Source organism: Schistocerca americana, chromosome 8 (genome assembly GCF_021461395.2).
Source record: "Schistocerca americana isolate TAMUIC-IGC-003095 chromosome 8, iqSchAmer2.1, whole genome shotgun sequence".
NCBI classification, from domain to species: Eukaryota; Metazoa; Arthropoda; class Insecta; order Orthoptera; family Acrididae; genus Schistocerca; species Schistocerca americana.
In genome coordinates, this window is record NC_060126.1 from 109,062,136 (window position 1) to 109,084,220 (window position 22,085).

A 22,085-nucleotide genomic window follows, 5' to 3' on the forward strand; every position below is an offset into this window, starting at 1 on the left:
ATCTCTGTTCACACTAAAAATTATATCGGCCAATTTCCCCAGCCTTATCAAATGGCCAAAAGAAACTGACATCAGAGATGAGCAATAATTTACAATGTTTTATTGATAAAAGTTATACAATACTTAACTGGAGTACAAAGACTGTGTATGGATATATAGGTCAATGTTCACTCCCACTGATCCGGCGTTAAACCTTGGAATAGTCGCAGACACAGTGAATGACGACCAGCATCACTTGCACGACGTTCAGTTCGGCTCTTCTTGGAGGCGACTTAGGTAAGTACTGAGGTACTGTCTTAAGGTACTACCTTGAATATACCAATTGTTGTATTCAGCAAGCAACTTTGGAGCCCCAAGATAAAAGTATCAGGAACGAATATCCTGCAACAGAAGGTAATTTCTGCATTGAGGTGGCGCGCTTACACGGAGTAATTGTCTTGTGACAGGAAAATACTAGTCTACAACAAAAATAATGTTGAGGACGCAACGAGAAACAATTAGCAATCATTTACTAAAAGAATATGTACACAAATATGTACTTCAGGTTGCCGAGAAGGTGCGGAACTGATGCGAAAGTTCTGAACACTGTCTAAACCTAACTCGGTGAACGAGGAATACCTAATCGAATAGCAATTGCCGTCTGACTGCGCTGTCGGTAAAAGTATCTAAGTCGTGACTGCTAATAACGCATCCCAAAGGCCGAAGTACTAAATGTCTTTTTCCAAAGCTGTTTCACAGAGGAAGACTGCACTGTAGTTCATTCTCTAGATTGTCGCACAGATGACAAAATGGTAGATATCGAAACAATTAAAATCGCTCAAAAGAGGAAAGACCGCTGGACCCGATGGGGTACCAGTTCGATTTTACACAGAGTACGCGAAGGAACTTGCCCCCCTTCTTGCAGCGGTGTACCGTAGGTCTCTAGAAGAGCGTAGCGTTCCAAAGGATTGGAAAAGGGCACAGGTCATCTCCGTTTTCAAGAAGGGACGTCGAACAGATGTGCAGAACTACAGACCTATATCTCTAACGTCTATCAGTTGCAGAATTTTGGAACACGTATTATGTTCGAGTATAATGACTTTTCTGGAGACTCTGTAGGAATCAGCATGGGTTTCGAAAAAGACGATCGTGTGAAACCCAGCTCGCGATATTAGTCCACGAGACTCAGAGGGCCATAAACACGGGTTTCCAGGTGGATGCCGTGTTTCTTGACTTCCGCAAGGCGTTCGACACAGTTCCCCACAGTCGTTTAATGAACAAAGTAAGAGCATATGGACTATCAGACCAATTGTGTAATTGGATTGAAGAGTTCCTAGATAACAGAACGCAGCATGTCATTCTCTATGGAGAGAAGTCATCCGAAGTAAGAGTGATTTCAGGTGTGCCGCAGGGGAGTGTCGTGGGACCGTTGCTACTCACAATATACATAAATGACCTTGTGGATAACATCGGAAGTTCACTGAGGCTTTTTGCGGACGATGCTGTGGTATATCGAGAGGTTGTAACATTGGAAAATTGTACTGAAATGCAGGAGGATCTGCAGCGAATTGACGCATGGTGCAGGGAATGGCAATTGAATCTCAATGTAGACAACTGTAATGTGCTGCGAATACATAGAAAGATATATCCCTTATTATTTAGCTACAATATAGCAGGTCAGCAACTGGAAGCAGTTAATTCCACAAATTGTCTGGGAGTACGCATTACGAGTGATTTAAAATGGGATGATCATATAAAGTTGATCGTCGGTAAAGCAGATGCCAGAATCCTAAGGAAATGCAATCCGAAAACAAAGGAAGTAGGTTACAGTAGACTTGTTCGCCCACTGCTTGAATACTGCTCAGCAGTGTGGGATCCGTACCAGGTAGGGTTGATAGAAGAGATAGAGAAGATCCAACGGAGAGCAGCGCGCTTCGTTACAGGATCATGTAGTTATCGCGAAAGCGTTACGGAGATGATAGATAAACTCCAGTGGAAGACTCTGCAGCAGAGACGCTCAGTAGCTCGGTCCGGGCTTTTGTTGAAGTTTCGAGAACATACCTTCACCGAGGAGTCAAGCAGTATATTGCTCCCTCCTACGTATATTTGACGAAGAGACCATGAGGATAAAATCAGAGAGATTAGAGCTCACACAGAGGCATACCGACAATCCTTCTTTCCACGAACAATACCAGACTGGAATAGAAGGGAGAACCGATAGAGTTACTCAAGGTACCCTCCGCCACACACCGTCAGGTGGCTTGCGGAGTATGGATGTAGATGTGGATGTAGATGTAGATCCTGAGGCACTCGGCGTATGCTTCAACACGCTGCAATGACTGTCTAATGATCGCTAGTGTGATGGCAGTTGATGGAAACTGCCACAACTGGTTGAGTGAAGCTATGCATCCTTTTAAATCTGCAGTTAACAGAAGAATTTTCGTCTGCAAACTATTTGTCTGGCGTGAAATAGGACGTATTCTCTACTGCCACACCCTCTATGGAGATGAATATTGGTAGACGGATCTGACTTCTTGTGGTGGAAGCGTTATGTGGTTCCCGTTATGTCGGTCCTCTGCATTGTGACTAGCCATAATTATGTGGGGCTACGTTATCTAAGCTTTCTGTAAAAATATCTCTGTATGTGAGAAAACTGAATACATTGATGTCAAAAATTTTCTTCTCATGTGACATGTGCTTTAGATATCGTATTGAATTGCTGAGCAGGACTGACTGTTGATTGGCCCTGTGTTGCGCATGGAAAGTGTCATGAAATTAACCTTTAAACTCCATGAAATGCAAGATTTGAAATAAAGACAGCGAATTTATTTAAATGCCAAAGGAAACTAACTCCATGCTGAAAGAAAAATGTATATCTAAAACTCAGTACCAAAGTACCTTTTCAACGTTGTGCAGTATGACGTGCAATGTTCACTTAGAATATCAACATAAATGAATTATTGTTCTACTCAGAATAAAAGAACTGTTTGAAATTACGAACACTGTTCCCTGACAATTATTTTGCTTGCTAGCACGACACCTGACGCTCCTGACTACAAACTGCTCAAGAACGTAAGGTAGAATCTGCCTGAAATGAATGTGACTTACCTCTTGCTCAGCATGCTGTTTTTGTGTCTGGAGTACTGACGTTTTCGAAAGCAAATGCAAATCAGCAGATGCAACAGCTGAAGATAAATAATCTACTCTAAATCTGTGTCCACGAGTGTCGTCAGGTGCAGTGCACACACGACAAAATCTTCACAACTTTGCTATGAATCATGGAGGTGGATTTTACACTAAAGAAAATCGTTCTTGAGAAATAAAACTCTGATTGTAGACATAAAGACTGCGCAACATAATAATACTCTAACAATTACAAAATTCTGTCATTACAAGGAAACTACAAACATTTCAACGAATTGAGTTATTTCTGATATAATTAAAACCAAACAGATCGAATTAATACTAATTGTATCTCAGGGACAAACAGTGCCTACAATTAGTATTTCTGACAAACATTTCATTTTTACACATGCGTTCCTTACCTTTAAAAATCCTTCAAAACCTTCTCTATCAGTATAAGGAACGAGAAAGTATTATAAATGCGTTTTCGTCTCCATAGTAAGGAATTTCAGATAGGTTCTACCAGATTCACAGGAAACAGACCTCATTCTATGAAGACCTGAACCGCTGGTTGCTATGCCCAAGCACTACACAACTGAGTGCCTAGCAAGTCAACCACAGACGAAACTAAACACAGCGTCAAAGATATTATTCACTACTCATGCAGTGTGCTCATTCGGATTTTGTCCCACTACAGTAAAGGTGAATTTTTTACAGTAGCAGAAAACATAAAAGAACCTTACAGCTGGAGATAGGTCTGGCGTGATGTGCCCTCTGTGTTCACTGCTGTGAGCTGTATCTAGCACAGCCTTCAGCATGCTTATATTCTCGTTTGGCGGATGGATGTGTGGTGTCACCGCAAGGCACCACACTTGCTACGTTGTAGGCTTCAAATCGGCCGCGGTCCGTCAGTACACATCGGACCCGCGAGTCGCCACTGTCGACGCTAGCAGACCGAGCGCCGCCACTCGGCTGGTCTTAAAGAGACAAGCTAGCACACTGGCCAGTTCTACAGCCAACTTCAACAGGAATGGTTCACCTGTTATAGCTTCAGAGATCTCATTTGCAGAGACGCTAGTTAGCATAGCCTTCAGCTAAGTCACTGGCTACGACGTAGCCATGCGCCACATACAGTTTATGCATTGACAATTGATCTATATGTGTGCAGCAATCAGAATTGTAAAGAAGTATTCGCAGTTCAGTCTATAACTCCACTTGAAAATATTATTGTACATGTCAAGATCGATGTTCACCGCTGATGCTGAATTAAAGCTAAGTATTTAATTGTATTCCTGTCTACTAACTTTCTAATCATCTAAGGTGAACCAGATACATCCCGTCAAGTATAGTTCCTTGATCTTCACGTCAGCCTGCGAGATCAACGCGTGCAATCAATGGCCACACCTCGTGATAAGACTAAGAGTCAAATTGCGTGAATGAGCCGGGTCACCCTTTTTCATCCTCATACATAACAGGATGTCCAATTGGGAACTATTTGTGTCACTTAAGACGTGGTTCTCACTGAGATAATATGATATGCCATACGACACGTTGGATGAAGGTCACGACGGCTATCCGTGCGACACTCGTGTTCACACAGGAGTTTTAGGGCAAGCAGCGACACACACGAGGTAGTAATAGCCTCGAATGTGGCACGTCAACTACGACTTTCAAATATGTCTTATATTTCCTCGAGACTAGAACTTGGAATGGCTCCCTTCCGAGTTAAAAGTAATTGCTATGTGTTAGCTACATCTGTTATGCAGCACTACGTGACCTAAAATGCTAGCCGGCCAGTGTGGCCGTGCGGTTCTAGGCGCTTCAGTCTGGAACTGCGTGAGCGCTACGGTCGCAGGTTCGAATCCTGCCTCGGGCATGGATGTTTGTGACGTCCTTAGGTTAGTTAGGTTTAAGTAGTTCTAAGTTCTAGGGGACTGATGACCATAGATGTTAAGTCCCATAGTGCTCAGAGCCATTTGAACCATTTTTGAACCTAAAATGCTACAAACACAAACTGAGCGGCGCCTACATTTTTCCTGCAAACTTTTAATATATGCGCATCGTTTCACTTACTTTCGAAGTATTACAATAACTGTGTCCAATAACGAAATGGAAACTAGTTAATTATCAAGCTATCATACAGACTACAAGATCCAAAAAAACAATTTTTTTTACTAAATAGTTTCCTCAAAATCGAATGAGAGAGATTGCATAGCGTAGAATGTTTTGTGCAAAAAGTAAAAGTTTTACTGATTGTGAGAAATCAGCTATAGGGAGGGATGTAGGTGATTATTTTGGTTTGTGGGGTGCTCAACGACGCAGTTGTCAGTGCCTGTGCAAATTCCCAATCTTTTTACTGTCCAGTTTCGCCATGTCCCCCGGTGATGACATGATAAGAACAACGCAAACATCCAGTCCCCAGGTGGAGAAAATCCCCAACCAAACCGGGATTCGAACCTGGGACTCCATGATCCAGAGGTAGCGCCGGCCGGAGTGGCCGCGCGGTTCTAGGTGCTTCAGTTTGGAACCGCGCGTTACCGCTACTGTCGCAGGTTCGAATCTTGCCTCGGGCATGGATGTGTGTGATGTCCTTAGGTTACTTAGGTTTACGTAGTTCTAAGTTCTAGATTCAGATGTTAAGTCCCATAGTGCTTAGAGCCAGAGGTAGCAACACAAGCCACTTCGTTTTTTTTTTTTTTTTTGTTTGTTTTGTTTAGTATCCAATGCTCTACCTTGCGGAGGAGACGGATGTAGCATCGCTTGACCTACATAAAACGTTTTTTTACGTGCCACATCAGATGTCTTTCCCTCCCTGTGCTTCATATGATACAGCTGCGTGGGTCAGCCAGCAGTCCGTGTTGCAGCGGGCGACACGGCAGAGAACCGTACAGTGTTGTGTTGCTGGCGTCCCAGTGTACACCGGTTAAGTTGCCTCCACTAAGTTTCTTCGTTCCCCACTAAATCAGTTGTTTCTGTATCGTGTTGCGATTTGTATCTCATATGGTATCGCCTCATTGAGAACCATGCGTAAGGTGGAAATGTCTCACAGTTCTCGTTGTGTCAGCCCATTCTGGAGATTAGCCGAAATTACATTGGACCTGAACAGTAGGTAGCTGGGCGCTCATAAGAAGTCTGTGTGTCCTATTCTGGAGGACACAGCTGTGACAATCAACACCTTTGTTCAAAGGTGGTTTGATACGTCTGGTAAATTTACATCAAAGAATGGAACATATTTGTTGTGCCTTAATGGTCTGTAAACTTGATTATTCTAAGTATCGGCACACTGGACCCGCATTCGGAAGGACGACGGTTCAATCCATCGTCCGGCCATCCTGATTTAGGTTTTCCGTGATTTCCCTAAATCGCTCCAGGCAAATGCCGGGATGGTTCCTTTCAAAGGGCACGGCCGACTTCCTTCCCTAATCCGATGAGACCGATGACCTCGCTGTCTGGTCTCCTCCTCCCCCAAGACAACCAACCAATCTAAGTATCGTATAAAGAATTTCAACAATGTACAGTGTACAGTTCATTGTCGACAGCTCTCTGAATTGTTCAGAGTGTCGACTGCGACTGAAAATGAGAAATCCTTCGTGGTGTCATTAAACATTTTCGTTTGAAGGGCTGCACTGCCGCACACGAACTCAACATCATCGTTGAAGACATCTTATTTTGGATTATTGAAGCACTGAAGACGAAGCGCGCTCCGGCCGTCCAGTTGACCTTACCACAAAGGAAACCACTGACAAGATCCATGACACGGTAATGCAAGAACGCCGAATAAAAGTTTGTGAGATTTCTGAGACTGTAGGGATCTCTGCTGAGCGAGTACATATAGGTGATATGCTGCACGGACAACTGACTATGAGGAAGCTGTGAGCTGGGTGGGTGCGGCGATGGCTCACAGTCGACCAGAAGAGCACGCGGCACAGCATTTCAGCAAATGTCTGGCGATGTTTAATCGTGTAAGTAGGCTGTTTAGGATTTTGTGTTGGTAACGCCACGTAGTGCCCTTTATGGAAATCACCGACTGTGCTGTGTGCAGTCTGTGGCTGGTTGGCATTGTTGGAATATTGGCTATTGTAGTGTTGGGCAGTTGGATGTGAACAGCGCGTAGCGTTATGCAGTTGGAGGTGACACGCCAGCAGTGGTGGATGCGGAGAAAGAGATGCCAGAGTTTTGAGAGATTACTGTGTGAGCGCGATCTGGACATGCGTCCGACAGAAAAAGGAAATTTGTAAAGATGGATGTCATATATATATATATATATATATATATATATATATATATATATATATATGACTTTTGAACATCATTAAGTTAAATACATTGTTTGTTCTCTATGAAAATCGTTCATTTGCTAGCTATGCCTATCAGTAGTTAGTGCCTTCAGTAATTAGAATCTTTTATTTAGCTGGCAGTATTGGCGCTCGCTGTATTGCAGTAGTTCGAGTAACGAAGATTTTTGTAAGTGATTCGTGAAAGGTATAGGTTATTGTTAGTCAGGGCCATTCTTTTGTAGGGATTATTGAAAGTCAGATTGCGTTGCGCTAAAAATATTGTGGGTCAGTTTAGTGATGATCACAATGAGAAATGTCTGAGTACGTTCAGTTTTGCTCAGCTGTTTCAAAATCAAATAACGTAAGAGGTTTACTAGCACAGTCATTTCATAATTTTTCTAAGGGGACGTTACAATTGCAATCCGCAAGATTTTTTTGCGCCGACTTGTGACTGCTGATGAAACCTGGAACTGCCATTTCATAGTAGAGTTAAAACGGCGGGCGAAACAATGGACAGGGGCTGGTGAAAGCGCACTAAAGAAGGTAAAGACCACATTCTCAGCTGGTAAAGTGATGCCTAGGTTTTTTTTTTTAATCCAGAGTAACAATCCTCATAGATTACTTGAAAAGAAGACGAACCATAACTGGCCCCTATTATGCTTCTTGTCGGATCGTTTGAAACTTGCGTTGGTTGAAAAAGGACCAAGGCTGGCACGTAAAAATGTGCTCTTTCACCACCCCACATATATGTGAAACAGTGACGAAAGTACATGAAATCGGTTTGAATTGGTTCTTCAGCCACGCTGTCATAAGACTTAGCCAAAGTGACTGCACCGAGAGGGATGGCGCACTGGTTAGCACACTGGAGTCGCATTCTGTTCAAATGGTTCAAATGGCTCTGACCACTATGGGACTTAACAGCTGAACTAGAACTTAGAACTACTTAATGCTAACTAACCTAAGAACATCACACACATCCATGCCCGAGGCAGGATTCGAACCTGCGACCGTAGCGGTCGCGCGGTTCCAAACCGAAGCGCCTAGAACCTCTCGGCCACACCGGCAGGCTGACTCGCATTCGGGAGGATGACGGTTCAGTCCCGCGTCCGGCCATCCTGATTTAGGTTTTCCGTGATTTCCCTAAATCCTGATTTAGGTTTTCCGTGATTTCCCTAAATCAGGAAAATGCCGGGATGGTTCCTTTGAATCGGCACGGCCGACTTCCTTCCCCGTCTTTCCCTAATCCGATGAGACTGATGACCTCTTTATCTGGTCTCCTCCCCCACAACAACCGAACCCAACCAAACCCAAAGTGACTGCTTCCTGTTCCCTAACTTGACATTTTGGGTTGCTCGGAAGAAATTTTCATCAAATGAAGAGTATTTTCGAGAGTTCGACAGAGACAATTTTTCACATAGGATGAATAAGCTGGAGGATCGCTGGACCAAGTGTATATCCGGCAAAGAAAACTATGTCGAGAATTAAGGTGAGCTGTTTGCGAAACAAACATTTTTTCTTGCTGTTTCATCAGACTTCTGGGACTATCCTAGCAGGTTGTGTCTCGTATCTTCTGGAGGACACAGCGGTGACAACCAACACCCTTGTCTTATATGTCTTCCAGGACGTGTCTCATCTGTCTCCACTCATTACCTGCCATTATTACCACTCGCTGCCTTCTATGGAGCTCCTTTATTAATCTTTTGTTCCTTGGATACACCGCTACTAACCAGTTCGCGGACTGAAAAGCGCAACAGTGAAATTTGGCGTAGAACGGCGACACTGAAGACGCGAGCAGACGAAGACTGTAGCGCAGCATTGTGAAGCGCCAGTTCTGATGGAGCTGGCGTCTACTTTTTTGCGGTAGCTGATCCGGGAACTTGTTAGTTCCGGGAAGAGATGTTGCTGATGAAAGAGTGTGAATCGGTCAGAGATACGAATGAATGTAGATAAGGAGGACGAGATAAGCGAGGCGGGGACACTCGACGACCGCACACGCGGATGCTCGGGACCTCCTCAGGCTGTGGCCGGCGCGTGCGCATCAGCTCTGCGGCCATAGCCGTCGGCTTCCCCTCCAGTGCTACCGACGGCCTTCGCGGCAGTATATAGTCCCCACCGCGCCGGCTGCCGCAACGTAAACAGCGGAGCGGGCGTGCAAATTCGCGCGTCCAGTGCACGAGCTGCGTCCGCAGAGTGCAACAGTCACGTTCTGGACCCGGGAGAGACGGCGCCATGTCGCTGGAGGAGTGCGTGGGGCTGAGGTACAAGCTCGAGAAGGCCGCCGACGACAACTTCGACGAGATCATGGGAGCACTCGGTAATTCTGTCATTCACTAACTAGTATCGCCACGGCCGTTACCAGCACTAAATTACGATGGTAACTCCAAAAGAAATGCACACTACTTTTTTTAAAAAATCCATCTTCTATTCCATATGTGTGAAAGTTTTACAGTGTGTAGATACATCGTTTAGAAACAATATTTTCGTTCCAGAATGAGATTTTCACTCTGCAGCGGAGTGTGCGCTGATATGAAACTTCCTGGCAGATTAAAACTGTGTGCCCGACCGAGACTCGAATTCGGGACCTTTGCCTTTCGCGGGCAAGTGCTCTACTAACTGAGCTACCAAAGCACGACTCACACCCGGTACTCACAGCTTTACTTCTGCCTGTACCTCTTCTGTAAAGTTTGGAAGGTAGGAGACGAGGTTCAAAATGGCTCTGAACACTGTGGGACTTAACATCTTAGGTCATCAGTCCCCTAGAACTTAGATCTACTTAAACCTAACTAACCTAAGGACAGCACACAACACCCAGCCATCACGAGGCAGAGAAAATCCCTGACCCCGCCGGGAATCGAACCCGGAAACCCGGCCGTGGGAAGCGAGAACGCTACCGCACGACCACTAGATGCGGGCAGGAGACGAGGTACTGGCAGAAGTAAAGCTGTGAGTACCGGGCGTGAGTCGTGCTTCGGTAGCTCAGTTGGTAGAGCACTTGCCCGCGAAAGGCAAAGGTCCCGAGTTCGAGTCTCGGTCGGGCACACAGTTTTAATCTGCCAGGAACTTTCAATATTTTCATTTCTCCACATTATTTCCATCCCTCTCAACTGCCTTACGCCATCTTGGAACCAGCGCTTGTATACCCGCACGGTAAAATTCTGGACCAACCTGTTGGAATTTTGGACAACATGGTTGTGGAGAGAAGCAGCGGTTAGTATGATTAATCAATAATTCGAAAACAGTCTTAATCGCATTTATTATTATTATACCGCCAACCGGCTTCAACCCGACGTAGAGGTCATCTGGGCGTTTACACCATTGGTCGACTGCTGATGGTGTCACTCCTGTCTACAGGATAGTTTCCTGCCGTTATGTAGACAGGAGTGACACCACCAGCAGTGCCGGCCTGTGTGGCCGTGCGGTTCTAAGCGCTTCAGTCTGGAACCACGTGACCGCTGCGGTTGCAGGTTCGAATCCTGCCTCGGGCATGGATGTGTGTGATGTCCTTAGGTTAGTTAGGTTTAAGTATTCCAACTTTTAGGGGACTGATGACCACAGATGTTAAGTCCCATAGTGCCAGCCGGAGTGGCCGAGTGGTTCTAGGCGCTACACTCTGGAGCCGCGCGACCGCTGCGGTCGCAGGTTCGAATCCTGCCTCGGGTATGGGTGTTTGTGATGTCCTTAGGTTAGTTAGGTTTTAGTAGTTCGAAGTTCTAGGGGACTGGTGACCTCAGATGTTAAGTCCCATAGTGCTCAGAGCCATTTGAACCAGCCATTTGTTAAGTCCCATTGTACTCAGAGCCATTTGTACCACCAGCAGTCGACCAATGGTGTAAACGCCCAGCAGACGACCCCTACGTCGGGTTGAAACCGGTTGGCGGTATAATAATAATAAAAAATGCTATTAAGACTGTTTTTTAATTATTGATCAACCTGTTGGAGCCACTGTTTGGCAGCGTGCACAAGGGAGTCATCGTCTTCAAACCTTGTTCCACCAAGAAACTCTTTCAATTTCCCAAAGAGATGATAGTCACATGGAGCCAGGTCAGGACTGTAAGGCGGGTGTTTCAGTGATCGCTTCCATGATTTTTTGACTGACATGTGGCCGTGCATTGTCGTGCAACAGCAAAACATCCTGCTTTTGCCGATGTGGTCGAACAGGACTCAGTCGAGCTTGAAGTTTCTTCAGTGTCGTCACATATGCATCAGAATTTATGGCGGTTCCACTTGGCATGATGTCCACAAGCAAGAGTCCTTCAGAATCGCAAACACCGTAGCCACAACTTTTCCAGCAGAAGGTGTGGTTTTGAATTTTTTTGTTGGGTGAATTTGCATGATGCCACTCCATTGATTGCCTCTTCGTCTCTGATGAAAAATGATGGAGCCATGTTTCATCACCTGTCACAATTCTTCCAAGAAATTCATCTCCGCCATTCTTGTGCTGCTCCAAAAGTTCGCTGCATACCGTTTTTCTTGTTTCTTTGTGAGCCACTGTCAACATCCTGGGAACCCACCTGGCTCAAACCTTTTTTAACGCCAACACTGTCAGTATTCTGCAAACACTTCATTCCCCTATCCCAACGTAGCGTGACATTTCGTTCACTGTGATGCGTCTGTCATCAGTCACCGATCCGTTAACTCTCTGCACATTGTCTGGAGTGTGTGCAGTACGAGACTTGCCGCTGCGAGGACAATCCCCAATATTTCCGTGCCCGCTTTCATCACGTAACCTGCTTGCACACCGACTAACTCTACTGTGATCGACAGCAGCATCTCCATGCACCTTTTTCTACCTCTTGTGGATTTTTCCCACTGTCTCGTTTTCACAGCACAGGAATTCTGTGACAGCACGTTGCAGCTGACCATCTTGAAGACATGCTGTGACGGCGCCACTCACGGGAACAGGTTGAACTAAGTTTGAAAACCAGCGAGAAGGATGTATCTACACACTGTACAACTTTCACACATGCTGAATGAAAACTGTATTTTTACAAAAATAGTGTGCATTTCTTTTGGAGTGGCCCTCGTAATGGGAGGAACGACTCAACAATGTGGTATAGATCACAAGGAGGTCCAAACGAGAGATCCCCTTGAAAAAACTTGAAAAATTAGAATCTAAACCACTTTCTGGAGCTTTCTGGATGCCTCAGATCATATACTCGTATTTTAATGGCAGTGAAAACTCGTAAGTGTGCTAACTTCAACCTGCAGCAGAACGTGTTTTGCAAAATCAGAGTATAAAAAGATTACACTATGTCTACAAGTTTGATTCCACCGTTTTTTCTCGAAGTTCGCGGCTTTATTGTGGAAAACTTACCAAAAAATTATGATTCATAGTACTGCCCATCGCTGGCCACTACATTCTCCCATCTTTCGGATAGCATACGAATCCCGTAGCGGAAGAACTGGGCGTCTTTTGTGGGGATCCATGAATCGATTCAATTTTGCACTTGTTCATATGATCGGAAGTGCTGGTGAGCCAGACTGTATGCCACTGATCGAAAAAAGTGGTAGTCAGAGAGAGCAACGTATGGAGAATACGGCGGGAGGGATAGGACTTCTCATTTCAACGTTTCCATGTATATTTTGACGGGTTTTGCGACATTGTGTCGAGCACTGACCTGCTACAAAATTACCTTCACGTGTCTCTCGCTGTATTGTGGCCGTTTGTGTTTCAGTGCTGGCCTCGATAATGATGTCCTGCGACTGTCTTCGTCTGTTTCAGTAGCTACAAAAACGTTCTGTCTTCCACCCCAAGCCGGTCTTCGACATCGTTCGTAAGGAGTTGAAAACGTTCTCTGCACGTTCTTCCACTAATAGTTCCCTCGCCATTGGTCTTACCCAACTTTTTGAGAGCCACAGCCGCAGATTTCTTCATGTTAAAGCAGAAAATTAAAACTTCCCGCAAATGGCGAGAAATGGGTATGTAAGTTGACGTACTCAATCGAGAACAACGTTATGATGCAATCACAAATCAACTATTTTTATGGCATTATGTTTACAGATGCCTAAGCTTATTGTATTACACATATGACCAACCACCTGAAACCCACTTACCGCTACTGTCGTCTATTGTAAAACGGTGGAAGCAAAGTTGTAGACCTAATATAATGTTAGCATTTAAATTTATCAACAGTGTGTGTATGATTATTATGTATTGCGTCCTAAACAAAACGAAAGTAGTACATGTTCTTTCCATGTATGAAAGCTTCGTTGATGCAAAATTTCGGCTCAGTCGATTGGGTGAAACAGTATCAGATGAAGACTACAATTTAAAAACTATGAAAATGAATATAATCTGCCAGAAAATATGATGTATTTCGTAGTTAAAACTAGACATACGCATTTGGAAACATGGAGAGCGCTGGAAACCTGGTAATGTACAAGAATACCTCCAAACAATTCACATCACGTAGTTTTCTCTTAGTGAGTGGCACAGGCGAAGCTAAGACGTGTAATTTGCTAGTTTATTGTAAAGCTTTTGGTGGGAAAGAATCAAAGAAAAACAACGTAGCTCTCCAGACATGACACACTGCCTGTCATAGCAGCATTAGCTCTTCCACTGCTTCGGGGAGTAGGTGGGAGATATGGGCATAGCTCAATTGCGCGTGGGGGAGGGAAAAGAGGGACGGGAGGGGAAGAGGGTGGACCGAAGGTCGTGCCTAGGTTGCTCAGTTAGTGGGACCTATCTGCTGAAAGCAGCAGATAGGTACCGGCATAAATGAAGCTGAGAGGAGAGGTCGTAGGTAGTGCCCGGACAGTTGAGTGGGTGAGCGCATTTTCAGCTAGGTTCGTAAATTTTTATCTTCAATTTCTTGTCTATTTTTCTCCATCGCGTCTCACGACCACTATAATTTTGTCATCTTGTATGCGAAGCAATGCTTGCAATGTTCGCCACTCTGTTAAAATTTTATCATCACTTCTTCTCTGATTCCTGTTGATTACATCAGTTTATAGTCCATTATAGTTTGACTGTTAATGTTCAAGATCCCCTTATTCTCTAAGCAAATCGGTGGTTCTAAAAAATTCTGCTTCAAGTGACACTATCGATAGTAGCGCTTTTAAGTCGCTATATTTAGATCTTTGGATGGTTGGGGAACAAACAGAGAGCTCGTCGGTCCCATCGGATGAAGGAAGGATGGGAAGGTAATTAGCCGTGCCCTTTCGAGGAAACCATCCCGGCATTTGCCTGTAGCGATTTAGGAAAATCACAGAAAATATAAATTAGGGTGGCCGGACGTGGATTTGTACCGTTGTCCTCGCAAATGCGAGTTGTGTGTGCTAACCATTGAGCTACCTCACTCGGTACTTAAATCTTTACCGCTTGTTACACTTTATACTAATGTTCTTCTACACAATCGGCTTCAGCAGTTCGTTGTGGTATAAGTGCGCAAAACAAGCAAATATCATGATCAAATTTGACGTGGCCTGAAGCTGTTTTCTTACTTCGGCGTGACCTTGATGAACTGTCCAGTAAACCATAAAAATGTACCTAAGGCGCTTCCAGTTGTATAGCAAAATTAAGGTTTGCACAAATGATAAAAATCACTGAGATTACGCACAAATGAAACATTGGCTGCGAGTGGGCATGGATTAAACCAATGGGTAAAGTTGCAAATGTATGCCGGACCAGGATTCTAACCCGGGTGTTCTGCTTACTAGGCAGATGCTCTGACCACCTTTTTTTCATCTGACTGTGTTCGCTACTTTTCGTTGAATTTGTTCATGGTGTACATCACATAACACCTGTTCAAGTTCGTCTTTCAGCCAGTCGCTCAGCTTTTTTTTAATTACAGACGGTAGCTAACCATCTAACTGAACAGGCTGAGCTACCACGCCTGTATCCACTGAGGCCCTACACACAGTGGTCATCGCAACTGCACGTACTACCTTAGCCAACATCCCGTCAGACCCAAATTCTCAATGTAGTGTCCGACTGCTTAGCTGGGTGGTAACGTGCTCACCTTCCATGTAAGCGGGACCGGGTTCAGCTCCCGGCCGGATTGGAGTTCTTCTCCGCTCGGTGACTCGTGTTGTCCTCACAATCATTTCATTCTCATCACCGGCGCGGAAGTCGCACAGTGTGGCGTCGACTGAAATAAGAGTTGCAATTGGCGGCCGAACTTCCCTGGATGGGGCCTCGCGGCCAACAATGCCGTACGCTCATTTCATTTCATTTCTCAATCTAGTGCCCCTTCCCGTTAGCCTCATTGCTCGCGTCATTTCGCCGATTCTCGTAAGAGCTCGAGCTTAGTGTATATATGCGCAGAAGAGATCACTGGTCGTCCCCGCCTTAATTATATATATGTCTACATGAATGTATGTCAAAACAACACTATTTCTTAACAAGATTTTAAACATGGCTGCAGCAGCAACTGTTAAAATTCTTCACAATAAAGGATGGCAGCCAAAAACAGTTGCAACTGTTTTTGGCTGCCATCCTTTATTGTGAACTATTTCTTAATGTTGCGGCACAGAGGCACGTTAGCTGTCACTAGATGACGTAACGATTCTCAGTGTCAGCTATACTTCCTGATTGTGGTTGATATCTCCTGTCGAATTGTAATCGATAGTGAGGGAATCTAACAAATGAACCCTCTGCAAGTAGTTTGGGAAACTTCTGTGTCCGAATCGCATCCAGGTAGCGATGGAAATGGGCTTCATGTGGCAGCTAGAGGCAACGATTTAACGATTTGTCGCTTGGACGGGACCGTAGACTGAATGCCATCGTATGGGCTTCTTTCGGACCAAAATATGAAGTTCTATTCGGCTCACCACTCAAAAACTGTCCTCTCTCCGTGTTTTGAATAAGCTCGTCAGATTATATACGCTGCTGGATGCAACCACCATGAAAGCAGCACGCAACAAACATTAAAACAGAACAGAACCTATTCACAGAGTGCTTTCTTCCGTTGATATTCCTATGCCCCAAAGGTTTACGGGCAATTCACACTACACGTCAACTGGACGGATCGAGAGGCGACGTCATGGTCAAATGGAGGAGTGTCGATAGTAAAAACGGAACGTCAATGCTACATCATATCGCTTGGCTCAATACTGAACGCCAAGACTCACGTTATGTGGTATCGTCGGAATTTACAGTTCCTGACAAAAAAGTGCAACATCCAGTAAGGGAGGAGCGCACGAAATGAAACTTGAAGGGCGAGGGGGTTTGTGATGTTGTTACAGTAATTACAAAATCGATTTATAAAGAACTTGGCAGTTTATCAGCGTGACGTTGCTCCCCTTCTGGTCAGGATGCATGTTGTGATTCAATTGAGAAAGGTGTCCCCTCCTGAGGCGAGCTGGCTCACAATTGTTGTTAACTTCTTCCTGATGTCCAGGATCCTGGCACTGGGATGGAGTTGACTACTGCGCTGGACCCACATGTTCTATCAGAGTCACATCTGAGCATATTGCTGGAACCGGGAGTACAACATCACCCAGCCAGTTCATAGAGACATGTGCCACGTGTGGACGAGTATTCTTCTGTTGAAAAATGACACCACGCTACTGTCGCTTGAGAATTAACACATGAGGATGTAGGGTCTGAATGACGGACCGTTGTGCCGACAGAGTTCCCTCAGTAACCACCAGCCGTGACCTGGAGTCATTCCTGATGGATCCCCACACCATGATGAAGTAACACCGCTGTGCCTCTCCGAAACATCGGAAGAATGAGCTCTCAATAGAACGCGACCATCCTCGCCAACGGTAGTCTTCTGAAGAAGAGCAGAATCGCGATTCATCGCTGAAGACAGTGCGATGACTTTCGTCAGTAGTCCGTGCTTTCCGCTCAAGAGACTGCTCCAAACACAGCCGCTTGCGTCGTGGTGTTTACGGTACGCTATGCATGGGGCGGTAGTTACCAAGACCGGCTGCGCTGGCCTCCGACCAATGGTGCAGGTTGACACAGATATCGCAGGGAGTCGATTACGTGTTGTCGGATGGGAGGTCCAGATATGATGGGATTACGATGTGCTTCGTACACAACAGAGGGATCATCCGTCGTGGTGGCCAGACGTGGTCTACCGGGACCTCTACGATGAGAATGCCTGCCCTCATGCAGTCCAGCAGTGAGCTGCTGTCACATCCGAATGGCGCACAAATCTAGGTGTTGACCAGCTCGACAAATGGAGACTCGCAACGAGGGTGCTGAAAACGCTACGTAGTGTATGTGGCTTCTTAACTTTCCAGACAGAGATCGCTCAACGTCTGCTGTTGTTCACGCCACTTATATACCATACCAGGCCTGTTACCTGCACTAAACAAGAACAAAGTTTATGTACTCTGTGAGCCGTTCTAGATGCCTCAGGGACTTGCAGCTCTAATCATTTACGTACCTGCCATTGGTAAGTACATGTACGCAGTTACATTGACATGCCTCCTGAGTGCCTCACGTTTTAGTCAGGCAGCGAAGAATCAGAATCAAGAAGCTAGCAATGGTACAGTGAACTAACGGAAAAAAATGATGATCCTTATCACGCCGTGAAGGCTCAAGGGATGGCTACCGGCCACCGTGCCATACTCTACTTTGCAGCGTCAAGCGGAAGCGGTATGTAAGAGCATGTGGTCAGCACACTGCTCTCCCGGCCGTTTTGCAGACTTTCCAGACCATAGAGCCAACACTGCTCGGCCAAGTAGCATTTGACATCACGAGACTGAGTGCACCGCGTGGAAAACTCCCTGGCAGTATCGAAATCGAACCCAGGTCTTTCCCATGGCAGCCATCTACACTGAACACTCAGCCACAGAGTTGGTCAGTGTGCTAAATGGCTAAAACAAAATCCATAACGGACGTTTACGGATGTTTTTCACAATGCATGCAATATTTCTGAGAAGTGAAACAATAGCAAAAGAGTTGAAAAAAAAAGCTGAAAATGTACCTTATGCGCTCGAGTACATCAAACAATATTTATAAGTTAATGTGTAGAACTGTTTTACATGATCCATTTTGGCTTTTTCCCTTTCTTGCACTTCAGATGACATCAAAAGCAAATGTATTTTCTCCTTCTATAGAGGTGAACTTTCCACTGTTAAAAAAACATAATTTAATGAAAATTCTTTCCTCAATTTATGATGTTACTCACGCACAACGTAGGCCTTTTTGTCTAGGTATTGTAAACCGTAAATAACTTCTTTTCTTTCGTGAAACAATACTGAAAGAAAAAGAATCCAATCCTCATACGACCATAGACATCTAACACGAAAACAAAGCAAGTAATAAAATAAAATCTGAAAAGAAACAAAAGTTTAAAATCCATTACTATAACATGAGCGAGCGCTGCAAGAATATGGTAACATCGGCTATTATTAGATAATGACAGCGTCAAAACTTACTTCCCGACAAACATTGACGTTGACGCTCAGTTCCGTCCGTCGACGAATTCTGTGAAAATTTTCAACTGCCTTGTCGAATGTTTTCACGTTTTGTCAAGCGTGAATCGACATTCACTCGCGTTGGTTTGCCCGTGGTACATTCTCTAACCAATGGGAGGTGGCGTTACAATCTCGTGGCTCGTGATACGTCTTCGTGGCGTCATTTAGCTCACCTCTCCTAAGGAATTTCCCCAGAAATCCATTACTATCTGATTTCTATGTTTGAATTCCACATGATTAGCTATGAGAAAATTCCTTCTCGGAAAGCTAGGTTCCCCTCGACTTGCCGTCTACTAGCGGCGTCTCTGATGCAATTTTTCCGCCCTGCCACAGCTGTTATCCAAGGACGACATTTCCTAGCCGTCTGCCGACAGCTAACCGAAGTTTCCAGGAAGACCTATTCTGGACTTGGCATGGTGCCCTCCTTTCACACGAATTGCCGTTGTGGTTTGAATCGTACACGGCGTTCACAATATCGAGAGGAATCTTCCCGCTGGCAAATATAAAATACCTGCATATGAGATCACTTCACCTCTGTGTCTTCTACGACATACTCACGTTTTTGTTCCCGATGCACAGAATTGCAACAAGATTCTTCAGAACGCCCTTCCTAAACTACATTGTGTAAGTAGCATTTAAGCACCTGATAACAGCAGCACTCCGCGAAAACGCGTCGTGCCAGTAAATATTGAAAATAAGTATGACTGAAGCTGTGATAGTATTTTGTTATAAATTTCGTAACACTGTTGCAGACCTCAAAGAATTATATGCAACCAGCCGGGGTGGCTGAGCGGTTCTAGGTGCTACAATCTGGAACCGCGTTACCGCAGGTTCGAAACCTGCCTCGGGCATGGATGTGTGTGATGTCCTTAGGTTAGTTAGATTTAAGGGGACTGATGACCTCAGAAGTTAAGTCCCATAGTGCTCAGAGTCATTTGAACCAATTCTATGCAATACGTACAAAATTGGGTCTATATTTTCTTGTTCGCGCAAGTAGCAATTCGTCTGTACGATATTTATTTCCAAAATTGCTTTATTTAGTCTGACGTACCTTCGTGTTCTCAAACGAATTCCCATAATCTCCATTTTTGCTTCCTTGCCTGATCAGTTTGTTTCTTATGAAACCATATGACGAAATAATTTAACATCATTAAGTTCAATAAAGAACCTTCTACCATAATCTTAATACCGTAAGAAGAACCAACTAATGTGTACTAATGTAACCGTGCTTAATTTTAAGATTGTAAGCTACTCTAGCTACAACAAATACTGAGTGCAAAACTATCAATCCTTTGGCTGAAATATTTTTGTGTATCCCGAGTAAAGTTGTGGTCTTCAGTCCTGAGACTGGTTTGATGCAGCTCTCCATGCTACTCCATCCTGTGCAAGGTTCTTCATCTCCCAGTACCTACTGCACCCTACATCCTTCTGAATCTGCTTAGTGTATTCATCTCTTGGTCTCCCTCTACGATTTTTACCCTCCACCCTGCCCTCCAATACTAAATTGGTGATCCCTTGATGCCTCAGAACATGTCCTACCAACCGATCCCTTCTTCTTGTCAAGTGGTGCCACAAACTTCTCTTCTCCCCAATCCTATTCAATACATCCTCATTAGTTATGTGATCTACCCATCTAATCTTCAGCATTCTTCTGTAGCACCACATTTCGAAAGCTTCTATTCTCTTCTTGTCTTAACTATTTATCGTCCACGTTTCACTTCCATACATGGCTACACTCCATACAAATACTTTCAGAAATGACTTCCTAACACTTAAATCTATACTCGATAAAGTTTTAGCTCTTCGTGAATAAACAGTCTGACCACCTCAATTATATAAAAAATGACCCCTTGCAAAACCATGCATCCCATAATTAAAAATGCTCATGAGAGTATTACTGCCTGACGATCACTCCTTGAAGAAAAATAAAGATGTATGAGCCAGTAAAGTGATAAGGCGGCATACTGATGGGCGTAAAAGCGTAGTCTCTTGTCACGCGATTGATAACAATCAGGATATGCGTTGTCGTAAAAACAGCAACCACATCCGTGAGACTTATTATCACTTGCAGTGAAACCCAATGACGCAATACATGTAAAGTGTCAAAGATAGTCAGCTACGAAATGTTGAAGAGAGATTGTCATATTACACCGCCACGACTACGAAGTAAAGCGAGAGCTGGTGTCAGTGCCGTAGTTGCGCGAGTTCCACCATCGCCACGGGCGGTATTAAGGATAAAGATAAGGACTTCATCTCGGCCAGTTGCCGGCGGAGTACAATTCGCGAGTGACGGGACGACAGGGGACAGAAGCCTACTCGGAAGATAGAAGAGCAGCTCTCGCCCACTTGGTTATAGGTCATAGTCCAGGGCTGACTTACACAGGAAACGTCGTTTAGTAAACTCCTAGAAGTGAACAGACGGTTGTTGTAAATTGCATTTGCTATGTTCTGTGAGCAAACCTACGTTTCTAGCATTTGTAGACTTAGAGAAAGCTTATGACAATGTTGATTGGAATACTCTCTTTCAAATTCTGAATGTGGCAGGGGTAAAATACAGGGAGCAAAAGGCTATTTACAATTTGTACAGGAACCAGATGGCAGTTATAAGGGTCGAGGGGCATGAAAGGGAAGCAGTGGCTGGGAAGGGAGTAAGACAGGGTTGTAGCCTATCCCCGATGTTATTCAATCTGTATATTGAGCAAGCAGTAAAGGAAACAAAAGAAAAGTTCGGATCAGATATTAAAATCCATGGAGAAGAAATAAAAACTTTGAGGTTCGCCGATGACATTGTAATTCTGTCAGAAACTGGAAAGGACCTGGAAGAGCAGTTGAACGGAATGGATAGTGTCTTGAAAGGAGGATATAAGATGAACATCAACAAAAGCAAAACGAGGATAATGGAATGTAGTCGAATTAAGTCGGGTGATGCTGAGGGAATTAGATTAGGAAATGAGACACTTAAAGTAGTAAAGGAATTTTGCTATTTGGGGAGTAAAATAACTGATGATGGTCGAAGTAGAGAGGCTATAAAATGTAGACTGGCAATGCAAGGAAAGCGTTTCTGAAGAAGAGAAATTTGTTAACATCGAGTATAGATTTAAATGTCAGGAAGTCGTTTCTGAAAGTATTTGTATGGAGTGTAGCCATGTATGGAAGTGAAACGTGGACGATAAATAGTTAAGACAAGAAGAGAATAGAAGCTTTCGAAATGTGGTGCTACAGAAGAATGCTGAAAATTTGATGTGTAGATCACATAACTAATGAGGAGATATTGAATAGAACTGGGGAGAAGAGGAGCTTGTGGCACAACTTGACTAGAGGAAGGGATCG

At 44.5% G+C, this 22,085-nt stretch overlaps 1 protein-coding gene across 2 annotated transcripts in view; it reads left to right on the forward strand.

Annotated features, from left to right (window-relative positions):
* Positions 1 to 9,472: 9,472 nt before the first annotated feature.
* The window catches only part of LOC124544982 (fatty acid-binding protein, muscle-like), a 98,905-nt gene continuing 86,292 nt past the window's right edge, over positions 9,473 to 22,085 (forward strand). The window contains exon 1 of one of the 2 annotated variants that reach the window (XM_047123731.1): positions 9,473 to 9,693. In XM_047123731.1, coding sequence (XP_046979687.1) covers positions 9,609 to 9,693 — 85 coding nt within the window. In that variant the 5' untranslated portion in view covers positions 9,473 to 9,608. The remainder of the gene's footprint in view (positions 9,694 to 22,085) is intronic. The other variant, XM_047123730.1, reaches the window with a different exon arrangement.